The 19,508-nt window shown below is 42.7% G+C and overlaps 1 protein-coding gene across 1 annotated transcript in view; it reads left to right on the forward strand.

Annotated features, from left to right (window-relative positions):
- Positions 1-18,024, forward strand: part of BCO2 (beta-carotene oxygenase 2) — a 28,110-nt gene extending 10,086 nt beyond the window's left edge. The window contains exons 3-13 of the mRNA XM_072884628.1: positions 5,458-5,662; positions 6,768-6,979; positions 8,472-8,587; positions 10,528-10,630; positions 11,838-11,966; positions 12,106-12,266; positions 12,839-13,006; positions 15,518-15,655; positions 16,368-16,550; positions 17,414-17,524; positions 17,905-18,024. Coding sequence (XP_072740729.1) covers positions 5,458-5,662; positions 6,768-6,979; positions 8,472-8,587; positions 10,528-10,630; positions 11,838-11,966; positions 12,106-12,266; positions 12,839-13,006; positions 15,518-15,655; positions 16,368-16,550; positions 17,414-17,524; positions 17,905-18,018 — 1,640 coding nt within the window. The 3' untranslated portion in view covers positions 18,019-18,024. The remainder of the gene's footprint in view (positions 1-5,457; positions 5,663-6,767; positions 6,980-8,471; positions 8,588-10,527; positions 10,631-11,837; positions 11,967-12,105; positions 12,267-12,838; positions 13,007-15,517; positions 15,656-16,367; positions 16,551-17,413; positions 17,525-17,904) is intronic.
- Positions 18,025-19,508: the final 1,484 nt, after the last annotated feature.

Raw genomic sequence — 19,508 nt, forward strand, 5'->3', positions numbered from 1 at the left:
GGTCTCCCCTCAGGCTCCTCTTCTCCAGGCTAAACAACCCCAGTTCCTCCTCAGCCTCTCCTCATAAGACTTGTGCTCTGGACCGTTCCCCAGCTTTGTTGCCCTTCTCTGGACACGCTCCAGCCCCTCAATGTCTCTCTCGTAGTGAGGGGCCCAAAACTGCACACAGTATTTGAGGTGCGGCCGCACCAGTGCCGAGTATGGGGCAATCTGCTTCCATCTGCTTCAATCAGGTTCCATCTACTCAGTACATTTCAGAGATAAATGTAACAGCTTTTAGTATTAAACGATGATTAAATTTGGAGGGTAGATTTTATTCAGATTTACTTTTTTTTTAATAGGAAGAAGTGTAGCATGTGCAGCCATGGTGTTTTGTTTTTTTTTTCTTTTTTTTAAACACAGCTACTGATCAAATCTCAGTAGTTGCACAGATAATGATGCCTTAAAAAAAGAAAAAAAGGGGCAGGTTGCATAATGTCCGTGCAAAAAACCTCTCTGACCACACCCACCCAACCACCCTTGCATTGCTCAAATGCTGCATTGCTTTGTAGATCATGGTCACTAAGGAACTCCTTGACAACATCTCATTTCCAGATCAGACTAGTGATCTGCAATATGGAGTCAGTTTACATAATGCAAGGAAAAGACACATTTTTTTGTGTTGTGCCGAGTTTAGAGGAGGTCATTGCTTATTTTTGTCTTCTGTTTCTTGTCCTGAATCTCTTCAGAACAAACTCACCAGAGCAAACTTGTGCTATTTTTTTTTTTCTTGCACCCCTTCCCTCCTCTTGGCTTTTCAAAATTGTCCTAGAATGACTTGTCATGTTTCTGAAAACTTCTGTTTTGACTCATCTGGGTGTCATGATTTGGTTACATTTTGCATGCATTACTGTCAGGATCTTCAGCTCATTTGAGTGGTTCCCAGAAGGAAAGATAGTACATAATTACCTTGCTATGCTTGTTTCTTTCTCTCTGGTCTGATAGGACAGGGTATGAACTTACACATTCTTGTTGTATATAGCCTGTTCAAAGACACTTTCTAGACTATGTCTTGAAATTAATTCTAACTAGATGAATTCTAACTAGATCAGATTTCAGGAAGGATTACTAAGATGATCATGTGAATGGCAAGGTTATCACAGGAGAAGGAAAACAAAAATAACTTGGCTTGCTTAGGAAGTGATATGATTGCTCACTCTAAATACAACATGTGGTAAACACAAGAGAGGGAGAACTACCAAAGCCACGTAACAGTGCTGACAGAAGAATAAGGGGCACAAACTGTCCTATGAATAAAGTCCTTCTGTAAATTCAAAGGATTTTTCTAATCATCTGGGTAATGAGCAGTCTTCCAAAGAGGGGACAAGTGCCAGGAAACATAGTAACTTTTAAGACAGAGTTCATAGATATGACTTTCTGGGACAGCAGCTGGGAGGAGATGACCCACGAGGTCTTTTCCAGTCCTGTTCAGGCTCTTTTGTGAAGTTTAGCTTTCTAAATTCCTGTATGTAATTATGCTGTTCTCCAGGAAGTTTCTATGTAGTGCCATCCTTGGTCATGCCATCTTTGTTTCTGCTTGGAAGCAAAAATGCCTCCTTAGGGACACATTGCTCTAATTTTTTCTGCATATTTTACATCTTTAAAAACTTTAGCTTGGCCTACTAAAGCTGCATTTCTGCAAATACTGATGGCAGTGACTAAACCTGCCAGGTGCTGGTTGATATGAAAAGCCTCTACTTCCTTATGTCTAAGGAAATACTCTGAAGCACTGGTGTTGGGATCAGATTGAGTGCTTCATATAGGATTTAATCAGAACTTAATCGAATTTTAAGAGGGAGAGGATGTTGGTGGTTTGAGGTTAATTGCTTTAGCCCTACAGCCTGAATTCTTTATCTAGCTGACTTACCATATTAGAGATCTAAAGAAGGATTTGAGGATTGGCAAGCCAGAGAACTACATTGAAGGGATCTTGCAATTTACCTTCCTGCATGCCTAACACCCATTCTGTCTGTGCCTGTTCTAAAGAAGCAAGCTTAGAAAAATGCTGTCTGCCAACTCACCTCTTTTGCAGATATTCTCCTGCCTGAAATAGCAAATTTATTCTGTAGATGTGAACACATGGTTTCAGAGGCTCACAGGTAAATTGTGCAGCAGCTTCACTTAATCACCTGGATTAAAGATCGTAGGCTAGAAGAAGCAGTGGTGAAAGTGACTAGTATAACCAGAACAAATTGCTACATCAAAAAATCAGAATGAAGTTCAGTGTCAGTCGGGACTCTGTTTGCTGTGTGGTCTTGTCTGTACTAGACCTGGTTCAGGGGTAGATTCCTGTATGCCATGCTGTCCTTTTTTATCAGTGTTTCACTTACACCTAAATCTTCATCAGTTGTAGTTTAGTTCAGGGCTCAACAGTCTTACGGTGAGGATGGAGCAGTGTAGCAAAGCAACTCCACTGACCTATGGGCATGAAGCCTGTGACAGATGAGGAGGTGATAGCATTGGGAGGGAAGGCAACAGTCTGTGTACTTTCTAGGTAAATCCACCTCTGCAGCTAAATGGATTGGTAAAACAATCCTTGTGTTGATGAGGCTTTGCAAGCCAGGCTACTGGAGCCAATAACTAACTGTGTGCTGTTAGCACACAGCATTCCAATCAGTTCATGCTTTCTTGATGCTTTTGTCCTATAACTGTGCCTAATAAGGGTGATCTTGCATTCAAACAAGAGGCTCCATTAGAAATTATTCTTTTCTGCTATTGCTTATTTACTTACCAGGTAAATCCGTTTAATCTGTTTTGTCCTGTCCTGTAAATGCATTTCAGCTCAGTTTCATTTGTGTTCTTCCTGACTTCCATTTTTCTGGGAGTGTGGTTATTTGTGGTGTGGTTTTTTTTTTTTTTTTTTGTGCCAGTGGAAAAGCCAGCGATTGCCTTTTTGAGCTTCTGAAATGAGATAGTACTGGTGCGTTTGAGAACGGACCTGCACACCTTTCAATAGCCTACGAGCTTCTGGTCTACTGCATTTCAAGTAATGCCAACTTAGCAGAGTCCTCCATGTGCAGTGTAGAGAAAACATGACAAGCTATATTCGACAACCTATATGCCAAGACTTTGGGTTCTTTAACATCATGTTCGTAACATTTGTTGTGCAACAAGCTGTCCTGGTTTCAGCTGGGATAGAGTTAATTTTCTTCCTAATAGCTGATATAGTGCTGTGTTTTGGATTTTAGTATGAGAATTATATTGCTAACACACTGATGTTTTAGTTGTTGCTAAGTAATGTTTACACTGGTCAAGGACTTTTCAGCTTCCCATGCTCTGCCAGGTGCACAAGAAGCTGGGAGGGGCACAGCCAGGACAGTTGATCCAAACTGGCCAAAGGGCTATTCCATGCCATATGACATCATGCTCAGTATAGAAACTGGGGGGAGTTGGCCGGGGGGCAGCAATCGCTGCTTGGGGACTGGCTGGGCATCAGTCAGTGGGTGGTGAGCAGTTGCATCACTTGTTTTTTCTGTTTTCCCCTGGGTTTTGTTCTTCTCTCGTGCTCTTGTTGTTTTCCTTCTCATTACAATTTATTATTATTAATTTTTTTGTTCCAATTATTAAACTGTTCTTATCTCAACCCACGAGTTTTCTTACTTTTGCTCTTCCGATTTGCTCCACCATCCCACCGGGTGGGGAGGGTGAGCGAGTGGCTGTGTGGTACTTAATTGCCGACTGGGGCTAAACCACAACACAAGCTATGGCTTGCTTGGGTTTAGAGTAGTTCACTGGGACTCCTCTGGGTTATTCTGTGGGATGGTCTTCCTAGTGAGCTGCTTTTTTTTTTAATTTTTCCAGAAGAGCCTTTGTACTATGGGCAGAAAAACTGTTTTGTTCTTTTTTTAATTCAGTAGAGGATGTTGTATGGATTTGTTAAAAATAGCACATTGTTTTGAATGAACCTAATGCCACCATACTCCCCCTCCCCTAAACTCCCAAGCTGGGAGTTCCTGAATTTTCACTGACTATTCAAGTTAAAAGGAATACTGGTAGCATAAAATTTCTTCAGTGTGAAACCTTCAGCATTAAGAAAGCCATGGATCAGCTTCACCTGCAAAAAATGCTGCATCATCCTGTGAGCAACCTTGTAGCACAATTTTTCGATACTGTTTCAGAAACCCTTGGTTAAACCCAGCTCAGACTAAGTCCTAGCCAGAGGTGTCTGAGGCAGCACTGACGATGATTTGACCTGGATACTGCTTCTTGTTAAATTGTATGTTGCTATATTAGTGGCTTCATCCATAAGCAGCAGTGAGCATAAGCACAGTGAGGGTTGTGATGGCATAGCACAGGGTAGAGGCCATAAACAGTGATCCTTGCATCCAATCTGATAGCACAGGGTTGAAATGAACCATATCTTTAATTGCAATGCTGCAAACCTCAAAGCAATGGACAGAGCTTGTCCCTGTCCTCTGTGTTCAGCTTGCTCTATGCTGTATTGATTTTTCTATCCTGTGTGTGCTTTACTGCAAAAGCTTTTGCAGTCAAGGACTTTACAAAAAACTTTTTTTACTTTGCAAACAAGAAGGGAGAAAATCTGAGTCTTCAGAAGAAAAAGCCAGCAGCATATCCTGCTTAAGTTATCATGATCTCTTTCTGATGTGTTCTGTGTTGTTTTTCTGCACTCTGCTTTATGTTTGGAAACACCTTGGGTGATGGCTGATTAGATTACAGTATGTACAGTCTCTTCTGTCTCTTTAACTCACCCATGATTGTGATAACAAGGTGGAGTTAGAGGGTGTTTTAGAATTAAGTTTTTCTATCTGAGGCATGGCCAGCTCTGCCTTGCTTTTGGCAACATTGTCGTATAAAGGCAACATGCACTGCTTTACAAGGTGCTTAATTACATTCTTCTGCTTGTGGCTTCCGTCTGCAACAGCCAGACTAGCTCCTTTCTGTAACATTCTTCAGCAGACTGCTTGTCAGAAATCACTGGGAGATTATTTTTAGGGCTCCCCCTCAACATTACTCTGTGTATCATCCCAACTTGGAACAGATTTCTTTTTGCAACCTCATAGTTGCAAAGTCTTTTTGCGACCTTATAATAAATAACCATATGTTACTTGCTGTCAGTTACTTATTGAAATAAATTCCAACTATAAGCTTCTTTAATTAAAAGAAAAGTTATCTTCTTTCCTATCATCACGTATTTTATTACCTCCTTTGGACTGCAGAACAGGTGTCTCTAATGGATTAACTACAGTAGAGTTAAATCCACTGGATTTTCAGCTCCCTGTGGATGTGTGGGGTATTATGGGACCACAGCTTTAGTTTGAATATCCACTACAGCTTGGCTGCTTGCAGTATGCTGAGTGCTATTCTCCTAGATGTCCAAACTCAAGCTCTAGCAATTGTCTGTTTATTCAAGTGACAATCTTAGTTACCTGCTTTTTGTTCTCACTGCTTTCTTTGCAGGTTTAAAGAATTTCCTGCCCAGCCCATCAAAAGAGCAAATCGCCTTCCATAGCCCCAAGGGTTTGCAATGCATCTCGCCCTTAATGCAGACAGTAGCAGAGACACCTCAGCCCATCCCAGCGAAGATCAAAGGACATATTCCCAAATGGATTAATGGCAATCTTCTGAGGAATGGTCCTGGAAAGTTTGAGTTTGGCGAGGAGAAGTAAGTTGAGGTTTGGTGAGTTTGTCAAATGATTCTGGCCTGAGCTCTGCCTAAGCCTAAAGGGGACTGGCCCAAATGTCTCACCACTGTTTGGAGCACCTTGTAGTTTCTTTTTAAGTAAGGCAAGGAAGAAACGCTTATGTTATCATTCTTTTAAGAACAGTTGCTCCCTCATCTGGAAACTCCCAGTGGGCTCTCTGAAAATAGGCGCATGGTTAACCTATTAAGGTTGGAGAAGCTGAGTCACAGAGAGGCTGTGACCTACTCAGAACAATATAATGAGGGAACAGAGCCAGGGATTAAAACATCCACACTCCTAGTCCTTTGTCATTAACAAAAGTCCATCCCACGAACACTCTGAAATCCAGGGCAGGATTTGTAAAGTTGATTGCACTAAATTGTGCGAGTTGCTTTAGAAGCAAATCCATCTAGTTTTAAAAATAATACATTAAAACGTTTCAAGAAGGCAACTACTGCCTTTGGCTTGGAATCTGCCATTCTAGCTAATTGACAAACCTAGCTCTTCCTCCAACAAAGCTGATGGCAGCAACTGGCCAAAGGTGATCATCTTATCATATTTCCAGAGACAGACCATAAGGTTTTCTCAATGTCTCAGAGATTTCTCATCTCGGAGAGAATAGCATCCTGCAAAGAGCTGAGAGCTAAAGGCTCCTTCTTGTGCGGTTGGGCTTTCAGTAATAATTTCTGTTCTTGTTGTACAGTAAAGCACAATTTCTATTCCCTATGCAGAAGCCTGCAGAGTGATTGGTTCACCAATATAAATTATTTCCCACAAAAGCTTATATATAGCATTTTCAGAAGTGCCTGAGGTCCACTTTCAAAAGTAATATGGGGAGCCTAAATCTCACTGAAAGTCAGCGTCTAACTTCACGTCCCACAGCTGCAAATACACTTGATTTGTTTCACTCAATTCAAATGTTTTCCCAGACTCATCACAAGTGTTCATGTTTGTATGTTTAAGTGTTCATGGGATCTGGGTGTTAGCTTTTTACAAACAGTAATAAACCTAAAGGCAAGAGGGAACAGTATAGGAGAACATCATATAGTGCCCAACTCTTGTTTTCTTATTTATCTCTTCTTGAAGATTTAACCATTGGTTTGATGGCATGGCCCTGTTGCATCAATTCCAGTTGAAGAATGGCACAGTGACATACCGGAGCAAGTTTCTGCAGAGCAGTTCCTACCTGACTAACAGCCAGCACAACCGCATCGTGGTCTCAGAATTTGGGACGCTGGCAATGCCAGACCCATGCAAGAGTGTCTTTGGGCGCTTCATGTCACGCTTTGAGATGCCACGTAAGAGGGTTTCTAAGAAATAAGAAATGTTCTGAGATTTTCTTTGGGAGCTTGTGGTTAGGTTTAAAGGGAGATGTGAGGAAGTCTGGTAGGCCTATTCTGAGCCCATGTTTTTCTTAGAAGATGACGCTTGGAACAACAACAGCAGCAACAAAAATGCAAGTTGGTGTCAGACTTAGCTGGGAGAGGCACATTCAGTGTAATGTTTTAGTGCCACTTCAGCTCACTCGATTCCAGAGTTTGTTGCAAATTTCCAACAGAAATCTTTCTCCAAAGAAAACCCTGTGCAGTCCTGATAATGAGCATTACAATCTGCCATTCTACCCGAGACACAGCTTTGCCCTTAAAACACCTTGCCTTGCTAAGCTTGTAGGGTAAGTGGGATAATCCTTCCCTTCCTGTTCTAAGGTGCAGGAGATGATATGAGTAGGGTGAGAGATGGTATTGCACAGGAATGGAAGTACCATTACTTATAGGATTCTGTGTATGTCAGGAAAGAAATAGGCTTAAATGAAAGCAAAGTACTTTCCACTAAAACCAGACCTAAAGTTTGCAACTTGTTGCTCATATGTGTGACCATCTTCTGCTGCTTATCTTCCCTGAGGAGATGGATCCTGTCCTGCCATGTCATCTGTTCTCTTCAAAGGTGCTCATAACTTCACCCATTGGTCTGCCTAGATCCCCAACTCCCCACCCCACCCCAGCTCTCTCAATAAACTTCAGAACTATCTACATCCCCCATCTTTTTTTCCAAGCTCCAGCAGGTTGTTCCTGCACACCCTTGCCTATTTGACTCTTTACACATATGTAGGCTATTCCTCACTACAAGGCCTGTCCTTCAGGCTTTTCCTGTACCAACTTCAGGCTCTGTATTCACCACACACACAGTGTTCAATTGGGGGAATCGCTTTTTCCTCAGCCCTTCTCAGTCACCTGGCTAGTGAGTCTCAGCTCCTCTAGGAGCAGCAAGAACAGTTCTGGCTGTTGTGCATGTGTAGCTCTCAAAAGGCATTTCCCTGACTCAGTTTTAAAGAGAATAAGGAAGAAGAAGCGTTCCCTGTCTAAGCCCTGTCACACAAATAGCATCCCTGCCCTCTCCTCAGCCCAAGTTGTAGCTTCAAGTCTTGCCTCTCTTGTTTCCAATGCTGTAAATCAATCATGGCACTCTTCATATGGCTGTCAGAGGAGAGGACTTTGGCTACGGAGGAAAGGGAAAGGGATATGAAGAAATAAGAGGTCAGAAACAAAGGGCATATGGAAGTATGAAGATTATCTTGGTTTCACTGCAGTGATTTGCACAAGAACCAGTCCTTGTCATTTTATCCTGAACTCACATGTGCAGACAGTTCCCTGAGTGCCTTTGTAGATTAGTGAGGTATTTCTAATCAATCACAGAGGGATTAGTGTCATTGCAAATGAGTTTATTTGTTTAAACATGTCTAACTTGCTATAATGTGATGTGAGCTTAAACAACTCTGGGATTTTGTTTCAGAACCAAGTGACAATGCCAGTGTGAACTACGTTGTGTATAAAGGAGACTATTATGTCAGCAATGAGAACATCTTCATGTACAAAGTGGACCCAGAAACGCTTGAAACGAAGGAAAAGGTGTGGGCAGGTGGGATAAGGAGATTAGCTTATGGTACAGGAGAATCACTCCTTGCTGTTTCTAAGAGCAGCAAGGGGGAACCCAGATTGCAAAATAAATTATCAGTGCATCTCTGGGCCATAGCCATAAGCATCTCTTCATGGTGTGCTTGAGTCCCTGAAAAATCTACTTAGCAATAAGGCAGCTCTCATGAGTGAAGATTCAGTCACTGCCCACTGTAGCAAGCAAGGGGAGAGACAGATGTAGACTCATTTCCGTTCGGGTACAGCTGGCATTCTTCCATCACTACTTGTCTGGACTTGTCTGTACCTACCAGTGTGTGAAGAATAAAAGTGCATGCAGGAAGAAGTTAACATCACTGATCTCAGATCCGTATTCTTGCCCTGTCTCTTCATTCTTCCTATGTGTTCCCTTTATCTCCTTCTTACACCCCCAGCTTTAATCACTCCAAAATGGCTCCTCAATGTCTTGACTAAAACCTCTGTTGCAAATGGGTGGTGAAGTCAATGTAAAGTCAAGTCAAGGTTCAGCTGCCACTTTATTTTCTCCCATGCTAGCAAATTAACAAAGAGTCAGAGTAGAAGTCTTCCTATATGTTCTGTGCATAATCTCACAGGAGTGTGGCTGTATTTGAGGGATGAGTATGACTTGTGAAATGACAGCATAAGCTATATGTCCCCCTGCCTGCACCCTTAGAGGGGATTTGGGTATTTGCTGGGCTAGACAACTGTGAGAAGGACCGAGGAAGGATTCTGCCATTCCTGAGTCAGTATTAACTACTGTGCCTGTATGTTACCACGGACTATTTAATACCACACAATACCAGGCTCAGCACACCCTCAGATCTCGAGGGAGGCATTCCAGGAGTCCCTCCCTCCCTACAGGATCAGCTGTGAGTAATGAAGAAACTCTGTTTATGAAGTATAGCATGCTACTTGCATATTGAAATGGAGAGTTTGACGATTTTCTATTTTATCTGTTTTGTAAACCATAATGCAGTGATGAGAAGATGCATGGGTATTTTTAGTTTGAATGTTCAGCTCTGTTGAGCCACCTTGCATTAAAAAAAAATTCCCCTTAAGCTGCTGATGCAGACTAGTATTTTTTGGCTAAGTGAAGAAATGGAAGGGATGATTTCACATTTAAACTCTCCGATTTGAGATGCCTTAAAAGGACATGGTTTTCTAAGCTTCCGGTGGTGTGGCAGTCTTTTCTACTGGGGCCTTCCAAAGGGTCTCAGGTTGGTTACTTGAAAGCCATTTCTTTAAACTTTTGGAAAAGAAGCATATCTTCCATGCTTTAATGTTTCAATGCATGGATTGATCTTCCTCCAACTTTTTCCTTCAGACTTTCTTCCCAACACATCCCCTCCACTGTCTGAACTCAAACCACACCCTAACCCAGGAACTGGAAATACATGTTAACAGTACTCACAATTGTACCTTTGCCCTAACTGTTCCTTCTAGCTGTAGACAGTGAAGCCAAACTGTTTTCTCTGTGAGGAGAGTAAACACTGAGTGTCAATTAGCTATGGGTGCTTTCAAAAAACTTGGTGATTTTTTGGGGCAGTGACTGTCTCTTCACGCATGTCTGTCTGTGGTTATTACATGGGGTCCTAGCTAAAATGCTCATATGGGCAACATTCCCACTGTGTCAGCACTTCCTGCCATTAGTAATGTTCATGTCTCCCAGAGAAACGGCTAGTGCTATTAGTCCCATTTTACCGGCAGGACTAACACAGAGAGAAACATTGTTAATTTTGAAGGATTTTAGGAAGATTGCTGGCAAAATGAAGGCTTAAGTCCAGACCCACATTAGGGACGTAATTATCAAGCTATTCTTCCTCAGACTTTCACAAAACCAACTTTTAGAAAGACTGTGGCTTGCTACAGAGCAACAGGAAATTTCTATACTAACTGAAAAACTTTGGCACTTGCAGGTAGACTGGAGCAAATTTGTTGCAGTGAACGGGGCCACTGCTCATCCCCATTATGAGTCTGATGGGACAACATACAACATGGGCAATTCCTATGGGAAACATGGTAAGACTGGGCATGACCAGGCCTGGCTTGTGGGCAGGGTGTACATGGCTGCTTCTTGCTGCTGCTTCAAGGAGCAGTTGTTGAAGAAACTTCATTGTCTAAAGAGACCTTGAAATTGCTGTTTCTCTTTGTGTCAAAATGATGGCAAACCAGACTAGTTCTTATTTCAGGGTGTCAGTCTGTCCCATAGAAATGGCTTCTCTCAGCAACTAGTTTCAGATGCTTCTGACTTTGGCCTGTGAATATGCAACAGATTCCCCTCTTCCTCCCCCAAGCTTTGACGGCAAACAGGAGAATGATTTTTTAAAGTCCTATCCAGTGCTGAAGTCTCATCTGAAGAATTTTGACAATTAGCCACACATTTTCCACTTACAGTAATTGGCTTTTGATAAGGACCATAAGGGTTTATAGAGGAGACAAGCTGGAATTTATTACAGTGACCTGGCTATCTTACAGCAAACCTGAATTTTCTGGGATATTTTTCTTCTTCCCAAAACTATGAGCATGACATCTAATTGGGATCTAGTTACATCAACATGGCTGCCCAGAGTTAGCATTCACTGTTAGCTACATGAAAGCCTGCTTTTTCAGGTGCCTGAGGCCTGTGAAAACAACCACTGCCCTTTATTATGATACCTCAGGCTGGTTCCAGTTCACTGAACAGGTGCCCAGTTTTGATAATTGTACATTCTTGCTGTTTTCATTTCCTTTTGGCTTTAGCAATATCTAGCTTTGCAGCACATGTTGTTTTCAGCTGGAGAGAGCAAACTACAGATTATTATTCAAATGTGCCATTCTTTCCTGCCCATATGCTCAGATTTATTAAATGAGCGTCAGTCATCACCAAGGCTCAAAGTTTGCATCTCCTTTGGTACACAAGCTATGAACTTGGTTTTCTTCCTGGTCCTGTTATTATAGGATACTCTAAGTTAACATAAGGAATGCATTGCAGACAGTAAAATTAGATGGTAGTCTACCAGACTGAGAACATCCTTCCACTTCCTTTCAAGCTTATTTTTTTGCTAGGTAATCCTCTGTTGATTGTTTTATTGACTTGATAACTGGCTTTTTGTTTTCTGCTCAGTTTAGCTATGACTGTGGTTCCTAGTATTCTAGGGAAACAGAAAGGAACAGAGCCTGACTTTGGTTTCATGAATGTGGATAGTCTCACATCTCACTGGTGTTGAACACCCTTTCTCCTTTCCAGGGTCTAGGTATAATATCATTCAGGTCCCTCCACAAAAGTCAAACAGTAGTGACACGTTAGAGGGAGCGAAAGTGCTGTGCTCCATTGCTCCAATGGATAAGATGAAACCCTCCTACTATCACAGCTTTGGTAAGAATGCTTTCTATCTCAAACTCTGTGGATTTAGCCTACTGTGAGGCAGAAAGGGCTGTTCACTGCCCTCTGCCCCCGAGATTTTTTATTGTCTCATTTGCCTAGTAGTCAGATATCTCCTTCCTTCTCTTTTCAGGAATGAGTGAAAACTACATCATTTTCATTGAGCAACCCATCAAGCTGAATCTGTTGCAGATTATCACTTCCAAACTCCGTGGGAAAGCAATTTCTGAAGGGATAAGCTGGGAGCCTCAGTACAATACTTACTTCCATGTGGTGAATAAGCACACTGGGGAGGTAGGTGGATCTTTGGCCTTTCCAGCAGCTGTGCAGCTATAGTTGGAATCTTAGATCCCAAAAGAAGAGAGAGTGCTGGGTAGCAGCCACAGATAGCTGTATGAATCAATCCAGAAGTTATTGCAATATAGGCTTTATAAGCATGGGTGTAGGTTTATTAGAAATGGAATTACTTCATGCATTTTCCTCTCTATTGATTAATTTCTTTGCCAGCCCTAAAAGAACAGGCAGAAATAAGCAGTTTGGGGTTCCTGGGACTGCAGCACAGGGACTGAAATGCAGGTCCCAAGTACTACAGAGCATAAAAAGGTCAGTCATAGCCTGGGAATGATGCTATAGGGATGGAGTCATGACAGCAAGGGGCCTATCCTGGGCTGCTTTACATTTTGACTTTTCTTCATCTGTTTTTGCCTACTTACTAGCTTAAAGCAGCCGTTCTGTAATAACACAAGGGCACGAGACAAATACCAAGGAATGAGTGGGGAATGAAACAAGGGAGAGAAGAGAAAACTCTTTGAGGTGTGGCTAGGATCTTTAGAGAGGAAATTTAGCCTCTCTTATGGTCACTGTAGGTGCTGCCAGGGCAGTGGTACAGTAAGCCCTTTGCTACTTTCCATCAAATCAACGCCTTTGAAGATCATGGCTGTGTGGTCCTTGATCTGTGCTGCCAGGATGATGGAAAAACTCTGGCTACTTACAAACTTCAGAATCTGCGGATGAGTGGGGAAGGTCTAGATCAGGTAAGATCTCTGCATTTGTGTTGCATAGGATCTGATGGGGGCCCATGCTGTTTGAGTTACTTTTCTGAAGCAAAGTTCAGGTTAGTAGAATGGAGAACACTATGGAGGACCACAGGGCACAGGATGTGAACTGGGGAAAGGAACCATGACTATATGGAAAAACTAAAATTATGATCTATTGATATATCGGTATTTTTCTTTATTTTAAATATTTTAGCAGATAATCTCCATGGAGCATTTCCTTGAAACTTTTAAAACTGGTGTGTGACACAGATCTCCATCAGCCTGGCAGAATGTACTTCAGTTTTAAAATCTTGTTTTCAATGATACCCATTTTCCATATCCCTGTGTAATAAATTTTTTCCCCCAAGAAAGTACGCAAAATAAGTTTTTGCATGACTTTTAAAGAGCAAAAGAAAAAGAACCCCTGTTGTTCAAAGGCAGTGCTTCAGAAAACCAGCCTTTATCATGTAAATCACAGAAACACAAACATCACCGAAATACCTACACTGTTCCTCACATTCACCTCACAACAGCATCTACTCATAAATCACTTACTATGCCCAACTCTGTCAAAAGCACCATTTAAAGCCATGTAAGAGGCATTATTTTGCATAGGGCATACATTGGAAAAGTGGGGGTGCTTTCAGTTTCTTATACTGCAGATGTGTTTATTGGAAACCCACAATATTGTGGGTGAAGGGCAGGCGTTTCTACAACATGTTCAGACAAATCTGAACTTCCTCTGTCTATGTTCTGAGCTGCCTAGAAGCAAGTCAGTTCTGATCTGAAAAGTGTATAGGTGTGTTCCCTTAGGGTCATTTTGTTCTGCTTTCCTTTGTTGGTTTTTGCAAAGATGTGGTGAACATTCATTCAAGTACAGCATAGTGTTAATACGACCATTTGCTTTGCAAACTGATTCCAGCTTTTGTTCAGCCTTCTCTGAGCACAAAAGATCTATAATTTGATCTGTCTGAAGGTGTCCTTATGTCAACATTAGGCATGTGTTTCCAACACCCACATTCTTTAACTGACAAGTAGCATGGCCATTAAACTGTATACACACACGAGTGCAAGTAATTTCTGAACAGAATCTTAAATTTATGCTGCACTGAAAGACTAAGGCATGCCTGAGCATGATTTTTCTGTTTTCCCCAAATCATGCTTAGTGCTTTTTCTTGCTGATTAAACCATGCTTTGTCTGGCAGAGTTCCTCAACCAATCAGTTTACTGTGGCTACATAAAACATAAAAGCTTTGAAAATAGGGTTTCAAGATTAACACATATGATTAAAGTGTTTCATGTTGAACTGGTGAGTTACAGATTGAAGTAACTGAAAAACACCAAAGCAGGGTCCTTGCTGCCTATTTTACGTAGAAGGCTTAATATTTGGAAGTATTATGGGTTCTAAACTTGGCTTGAACAGAACTTTAGTGGCAATGGTGGAATTATTCCTCTCATGCAACCCGCTGCATGTCTTCCATACTGGGGGCTGCCAGTTTGCTCTTCCCTTTGCTCCCCAAGTAAATCCACCACTACCCTCAACTTCCCAAACATGAAGTCCATCTGTACCTGAGAACGGAAGAGGACAATCTTGCAGCCTAACTTCAGGCATTGAACTGAGGTACAGTAGTCTCCTTCTGCTCACCTTATGATCCAGGGGAGAGGGAGGCTCCTCCAGAGACTGATGTAGAGCATTTAGTCAGGTATTTCCAGTCATCGTCTGGACAAGCCCCTCCTTCCATTAGTTTCACAGAGAGCCAATGCTTATGCTCCGAGATTAACAACAAGCGGTATGGTCAGTGTCCGTATCATGCTGTCATCCCACAAAGATCTGAGTCTACAATCAAGCAGTTTTTCTTCTGAAGTTTTGTAACCGCATGCAGCTTATATACTTACAAAGTTCTTCTTCCATGCACGGTTCATATTATTTAAAATAATGTGGAAGTTTCTCAGTGCTTTTTTCAGCCTCAGGCTTTCAAAGCGGGACTGCCACTAATCACCAACAGGGCTGTAGAGGCTGGGTTTCCAGCAGGGGTATCCCCTCTGCTTGCTCAGTGCTACGGACATCCCATTTTCTGTAATCCCCCTATTAGCTCATGATCTTGGTTGGGCAAGAAGGGCCTAAGTCACACAGTTAGTGGGGCATATGTGAACAGGCTGTAAAAAGGATCAATGTAAGTCTGTTCTAACTGAATAAAATATAGTGCAGCATATGTCCCAGTGCTGGATTTGGAGGATAACCGAGTGATTTGCATATCCAGCTCAGCATTAATTACTGTGAAAGCAATGCTGACCCATTTAATTGGTTGTCTTTCTGTTTTCTACTGTAAAGTACTGGAACAAGCAGAGCCCTTACCAGAACTTGGTAAACCACATAATAGAAAGAAGAAGAAGATTTCAGGGGTGGAAGGAATGTCTAAAACTTCAGAATTGTTCCCAAAAAGGAACACTGAGTCTGAAATGCCTTTCTCCTCTCTCCATTACCACAATTTTCTGTCTCTGTAATAGATTTATGACTCAATATCCCGAGCTTTCCCTCATCGCTTTGTTCTCCCACTGAATGTGAATTCAGACACACCTGTGGGGAAGAATCTGAACCCACTGCCTTATACATTGGCGAGGGCTGTGAAAGATGCAGATGGCAAGGTATGTAGGAAAGACTTCCATAACTGCATTTATGGCTGTGGTGAGATTGCCTGCAGCAGTTATCATCCTGTGCTATTATCTTCTCAGATCTTGTCCACCAAGCAAGCAAGCAAGCAAGGTTTGGTCATTACTAAGATGGGACTTAGCGTTTTAGTACAAAGACTACCACATTGCCTTAAATGAGACAGCAAGACAGATTGTGACTTACCAAAAATGCCCAAGGGGATTATGAGCCTTTAGGATAATTGGCCAAACTTCAGCTTCTTCATTGACAAAATCCTCCATGCTTTCACCTGGGTACAGAACTGCTCTTTACTTCCAGCTCTGAACAGGCCTATACAGTGGCATTCGGTGGTACAGAACATGAGTTGTCCACTATGAGTGGAGTCATCTCTGTGTGTGCTTTGTACATCAGATTGCTGAGTGCTGGACCTGGGATTTTCTGAGCTATGAGTGCAGGAATACATGGACTTGCTCCTGTTTTTCACATTAGATTGATCCTTGAGGTTTCCAAGGTCTGTGATGATGAGTCAGTTCTTTGGGTGAAACAGATAAGGGAGACAGAATTGGTGCTTCCACCTGCTTCAGTGCAATGTCAGGCTCATCTTTAAACACTTCTCCGCAATGGTTGTGCAGTGGGTTGGTGGGACCAGTCAGGTCTTCTGCCCAGTCAAAGATAAACTGACACTTGTGTAATGCATACTTCTTCCAGATCTGGTGCACACATGAAAATCTCCACCCTGAGGGCTTTGAAAAGGTTGGGGGCTTGGAGTTCCCCCAGATCAACTACTCTCGGTACAATGGTAGGAGGTACCGTTACTTCTATGGATGTGGTTTTCGGCATTTGGTTGGAGATTCCTTGATCAAGGTTGATGTAGAGACCAAGAATTTCAAGGTGAGGTGAAGCGAGATTATTTTTTTTCAGCAATGGGAGTCATTCCACTGAACTGGCCTTGAAGATATGTCATTTACTAGGCACTTTACTCTTAGGGGTCTTTGTTCAAATGGGTCTGAGATGAGATTCCTAATATCATCTCTCACCTAGCACCTTATGACTGTGGCACACTTACCAAACAGGAGAGGATATCACTCCAGGTTCCTAGACAGATGACGGCACAAAAAGGGTTGAATAAAGTATGCATGTGTCTTCCAGGCCAAAGAAGAGTCATCTTTTACCAGACAGTACAGAAAATACCCAAGTAGCATAGGCAGTTGGAGATAAACTGCCAAAGTATTTATCACTTGTGCAAGAAACAAGGTTTAGGATATTTCCAACTGCAAACACAAGCTGGGATTTTTCCTGTGTCTCCCTTAAGCAGGGAATAATGATCTCCAGTGTTAAATGCTTATTAATCAGAGACTTTCCTGGAGGCTAGAGGGAGTTAGGAATCCTCAGAAAGAGACACCCATTTTAATTGTTCTGCTCCAGATACTAATTTTGCAGCAAGAACAGTGGTGTTTTCTGAGCTTGTAGCTTACACCTGTGCCAATGCAAACTGTTGGCTGAAATGAGTAATAGGAACCCTTTTCACTGCCTGTTTGCATGATGCCCGGCACAATGGGCATGCTGTCACAACACCGGCACCATCGTACTACTGGAAACAAAAGACTTAATTAAAAGGTTGAACTATAGGTTCCTTGGAGCACACAGTATGCCTGGGTACCTTTGTGGGGAGCACTCCAACTTGCAGCTCTGCTAACTGTAGTAGACAAGTATTAATGAAATGAAACTTATCCATATGTTACTGTGCTTGCTAGATTTGGCAGGAGGATGGATCCTACCCATCAGAGCCTGTGTTTGTGCCAGTGCCTAATGCCATGGCAGAAGACAGTGGAGTCATCTTGTCTGTTGTGGTCTCCCCCACTGAGGTAACTTATTGCTACTAGTTCGTCAAAGTGACATAGTATTAGGTATACTTTCTAAACCACGAAACTGAATTTGAGGCTCTCTGGCAGATAGTTCCAGCACCATGCTCCCCAAGGTGTATGCCTCTGCAACTGCCAAGCACAGCCAGGGAAACTTCAAGTAGGAGTGTACCTTGGAATGTCAGTGTTTCTTGAGTGGCATCTGTGACTATCAGTGCTCCTAGCCAACTGTCTTACAGGTTTAGTCTGTATGGTCTGTTTGTACCTGACCGTATGGCCTGGCTGTACATTTGGGCTCCCTTGTGGGTGACAGATGTAGTGGGTTGGACAGTGGAATGAAGTTCAGCCTGGGCATTCATTCTGGCTTTCTTTTCATCCTGCAGAACCAAAGTGCTTTCCTGCTTGTCTTGGATGCAGAGACCTTCAGAGAATTGGGGCGAGCAGAAGTCGCAGTGCAAATGCCTTATGGATTCCATGGCATCTTTACTTCCCATTGACTGAAGACCTTGTCATGTTGTGTAACTCAGGGCCAGGTCAGGCTCAGAAAGAAACCTCTGCTTTCTTTCACCTCCCACCTTTGCATTATGCCCTGGATGGAGGAACTGCTTTTTCTCTGTCATAACCTCTGAGTTCCTGCTGTATTCCTAACAATATACAGCAAAGGGTCTGAGGAAGGCAGAAGCTCCTTCACTCAAATAGCCCACTGCTTTGTCTTAATTTTCTGACTATCTTGATAAACCAGTTAGCAGCAGTTCACAAAGGCTGCCATGTGTAAAGCTTGCAAGGGAGAAAATGGAAACTAAGATGACCATTACCTTCCCTTGGTAGCAATGCGCTCTGAAGGGAAGACAGTATCGGTGCTTAGGGCAGTGGCTTTGGCTGAAATGTGTTAAGCAGAAGAGAGGAGTAAAACCAACTAGTAACATGTAGGCCCAATGAAGGGATGTAATTTCACCCCCATTGCATAAAGATTGCCTTCAGTGAACCCCACAAAGTAGATGCAAACACTCACAGAAGCTGTACTTGTAGTGCTTTTCTCTGTACACTAACTGTGCCCTCAAATAAAACCTTGTGAAGTTTCTTCCTTTCTTTCCCTGGCCTCACCAGACCCATGGCCAACTTTGTGCTATGCCACAAGAGGCAACAGCTGCAACCCTGACACACACCTTATTATGTCACATAGGTAACATAATATGGTACATGTCTTGTAGACATGCATGACACGTCTCCACCATGCTCCTGCTTAAACAGCATAGCTGGATACAGCTCTGATGGCTATCATTTCCTGCCTTCCTCCTAATTCAATCAGTATGAAACATGTAGAACTCCATTATGGCTTTGATATCCCTCTGCCCTTAAGTTGAGCAGATCAAACTCAAACACCCTCTCATATGCTTGCTTCTTCATCCAGGCTCCTACAGTTCTTGAACTCTGAGGTGTAGGTGGATAGGTGTGTTGAGGGAAGCCCTCTATAGCAGTTCACTTGCAGGCTCTGCCTTTAAGGACACTGTGGAAAGTGAAGGCTTCCATGAGAATGGACTCCCCTCCGCCTTAAGGACTTTTTATATTGCTTCATTGTGAGAAGCCTGGAGATGTTCTGAACCACTTCCTTGAGCAAAAATGAGCCCTTTTGCCCTAGGGTTTGAAGGAAAGCCCTTGCTTTCTATTTGCAAACTTGCTTTGGTTTTTTTTTTGACTCCTGATGTTCCGGAGGCCAGCCCAGACAGAACAGAACCAAATCAGACCTGGCTCACTCTGCCCAAACAACCCAGCTTTATCTCCTCTCTGACCTTTCTTCACCTTCCTTACAGGTCTTGGGAAAAGACAAGGGAGAGAAACAAGAATTGTACACCGGGGCTACAGCACTGTGAGAAGGCAGAGGGAGAGGCTCATGCCAAAGCTGATCTCACAAAGCCACTAGATGGCAAACACCTCCCGTTGCTGGTGCTCCAGCCCTGCCAACCGGCTGCCTCCTTTACTGCAGCCG

This window comes from Ciconia boyciana, chromosome 20, assembly GCF_034638445.1.
Source record: "Ciconia boyciana chromosome 20, ASM3463844v1, whole genome shotgun sequence".
Taxonomy (NCBI): domain Eukaryota; kingdom Metazoa; phylum Chordata; class Aves; order Ciconiiformes; family Ciconiidae; genus Ciconia; species Ciconia boyciana.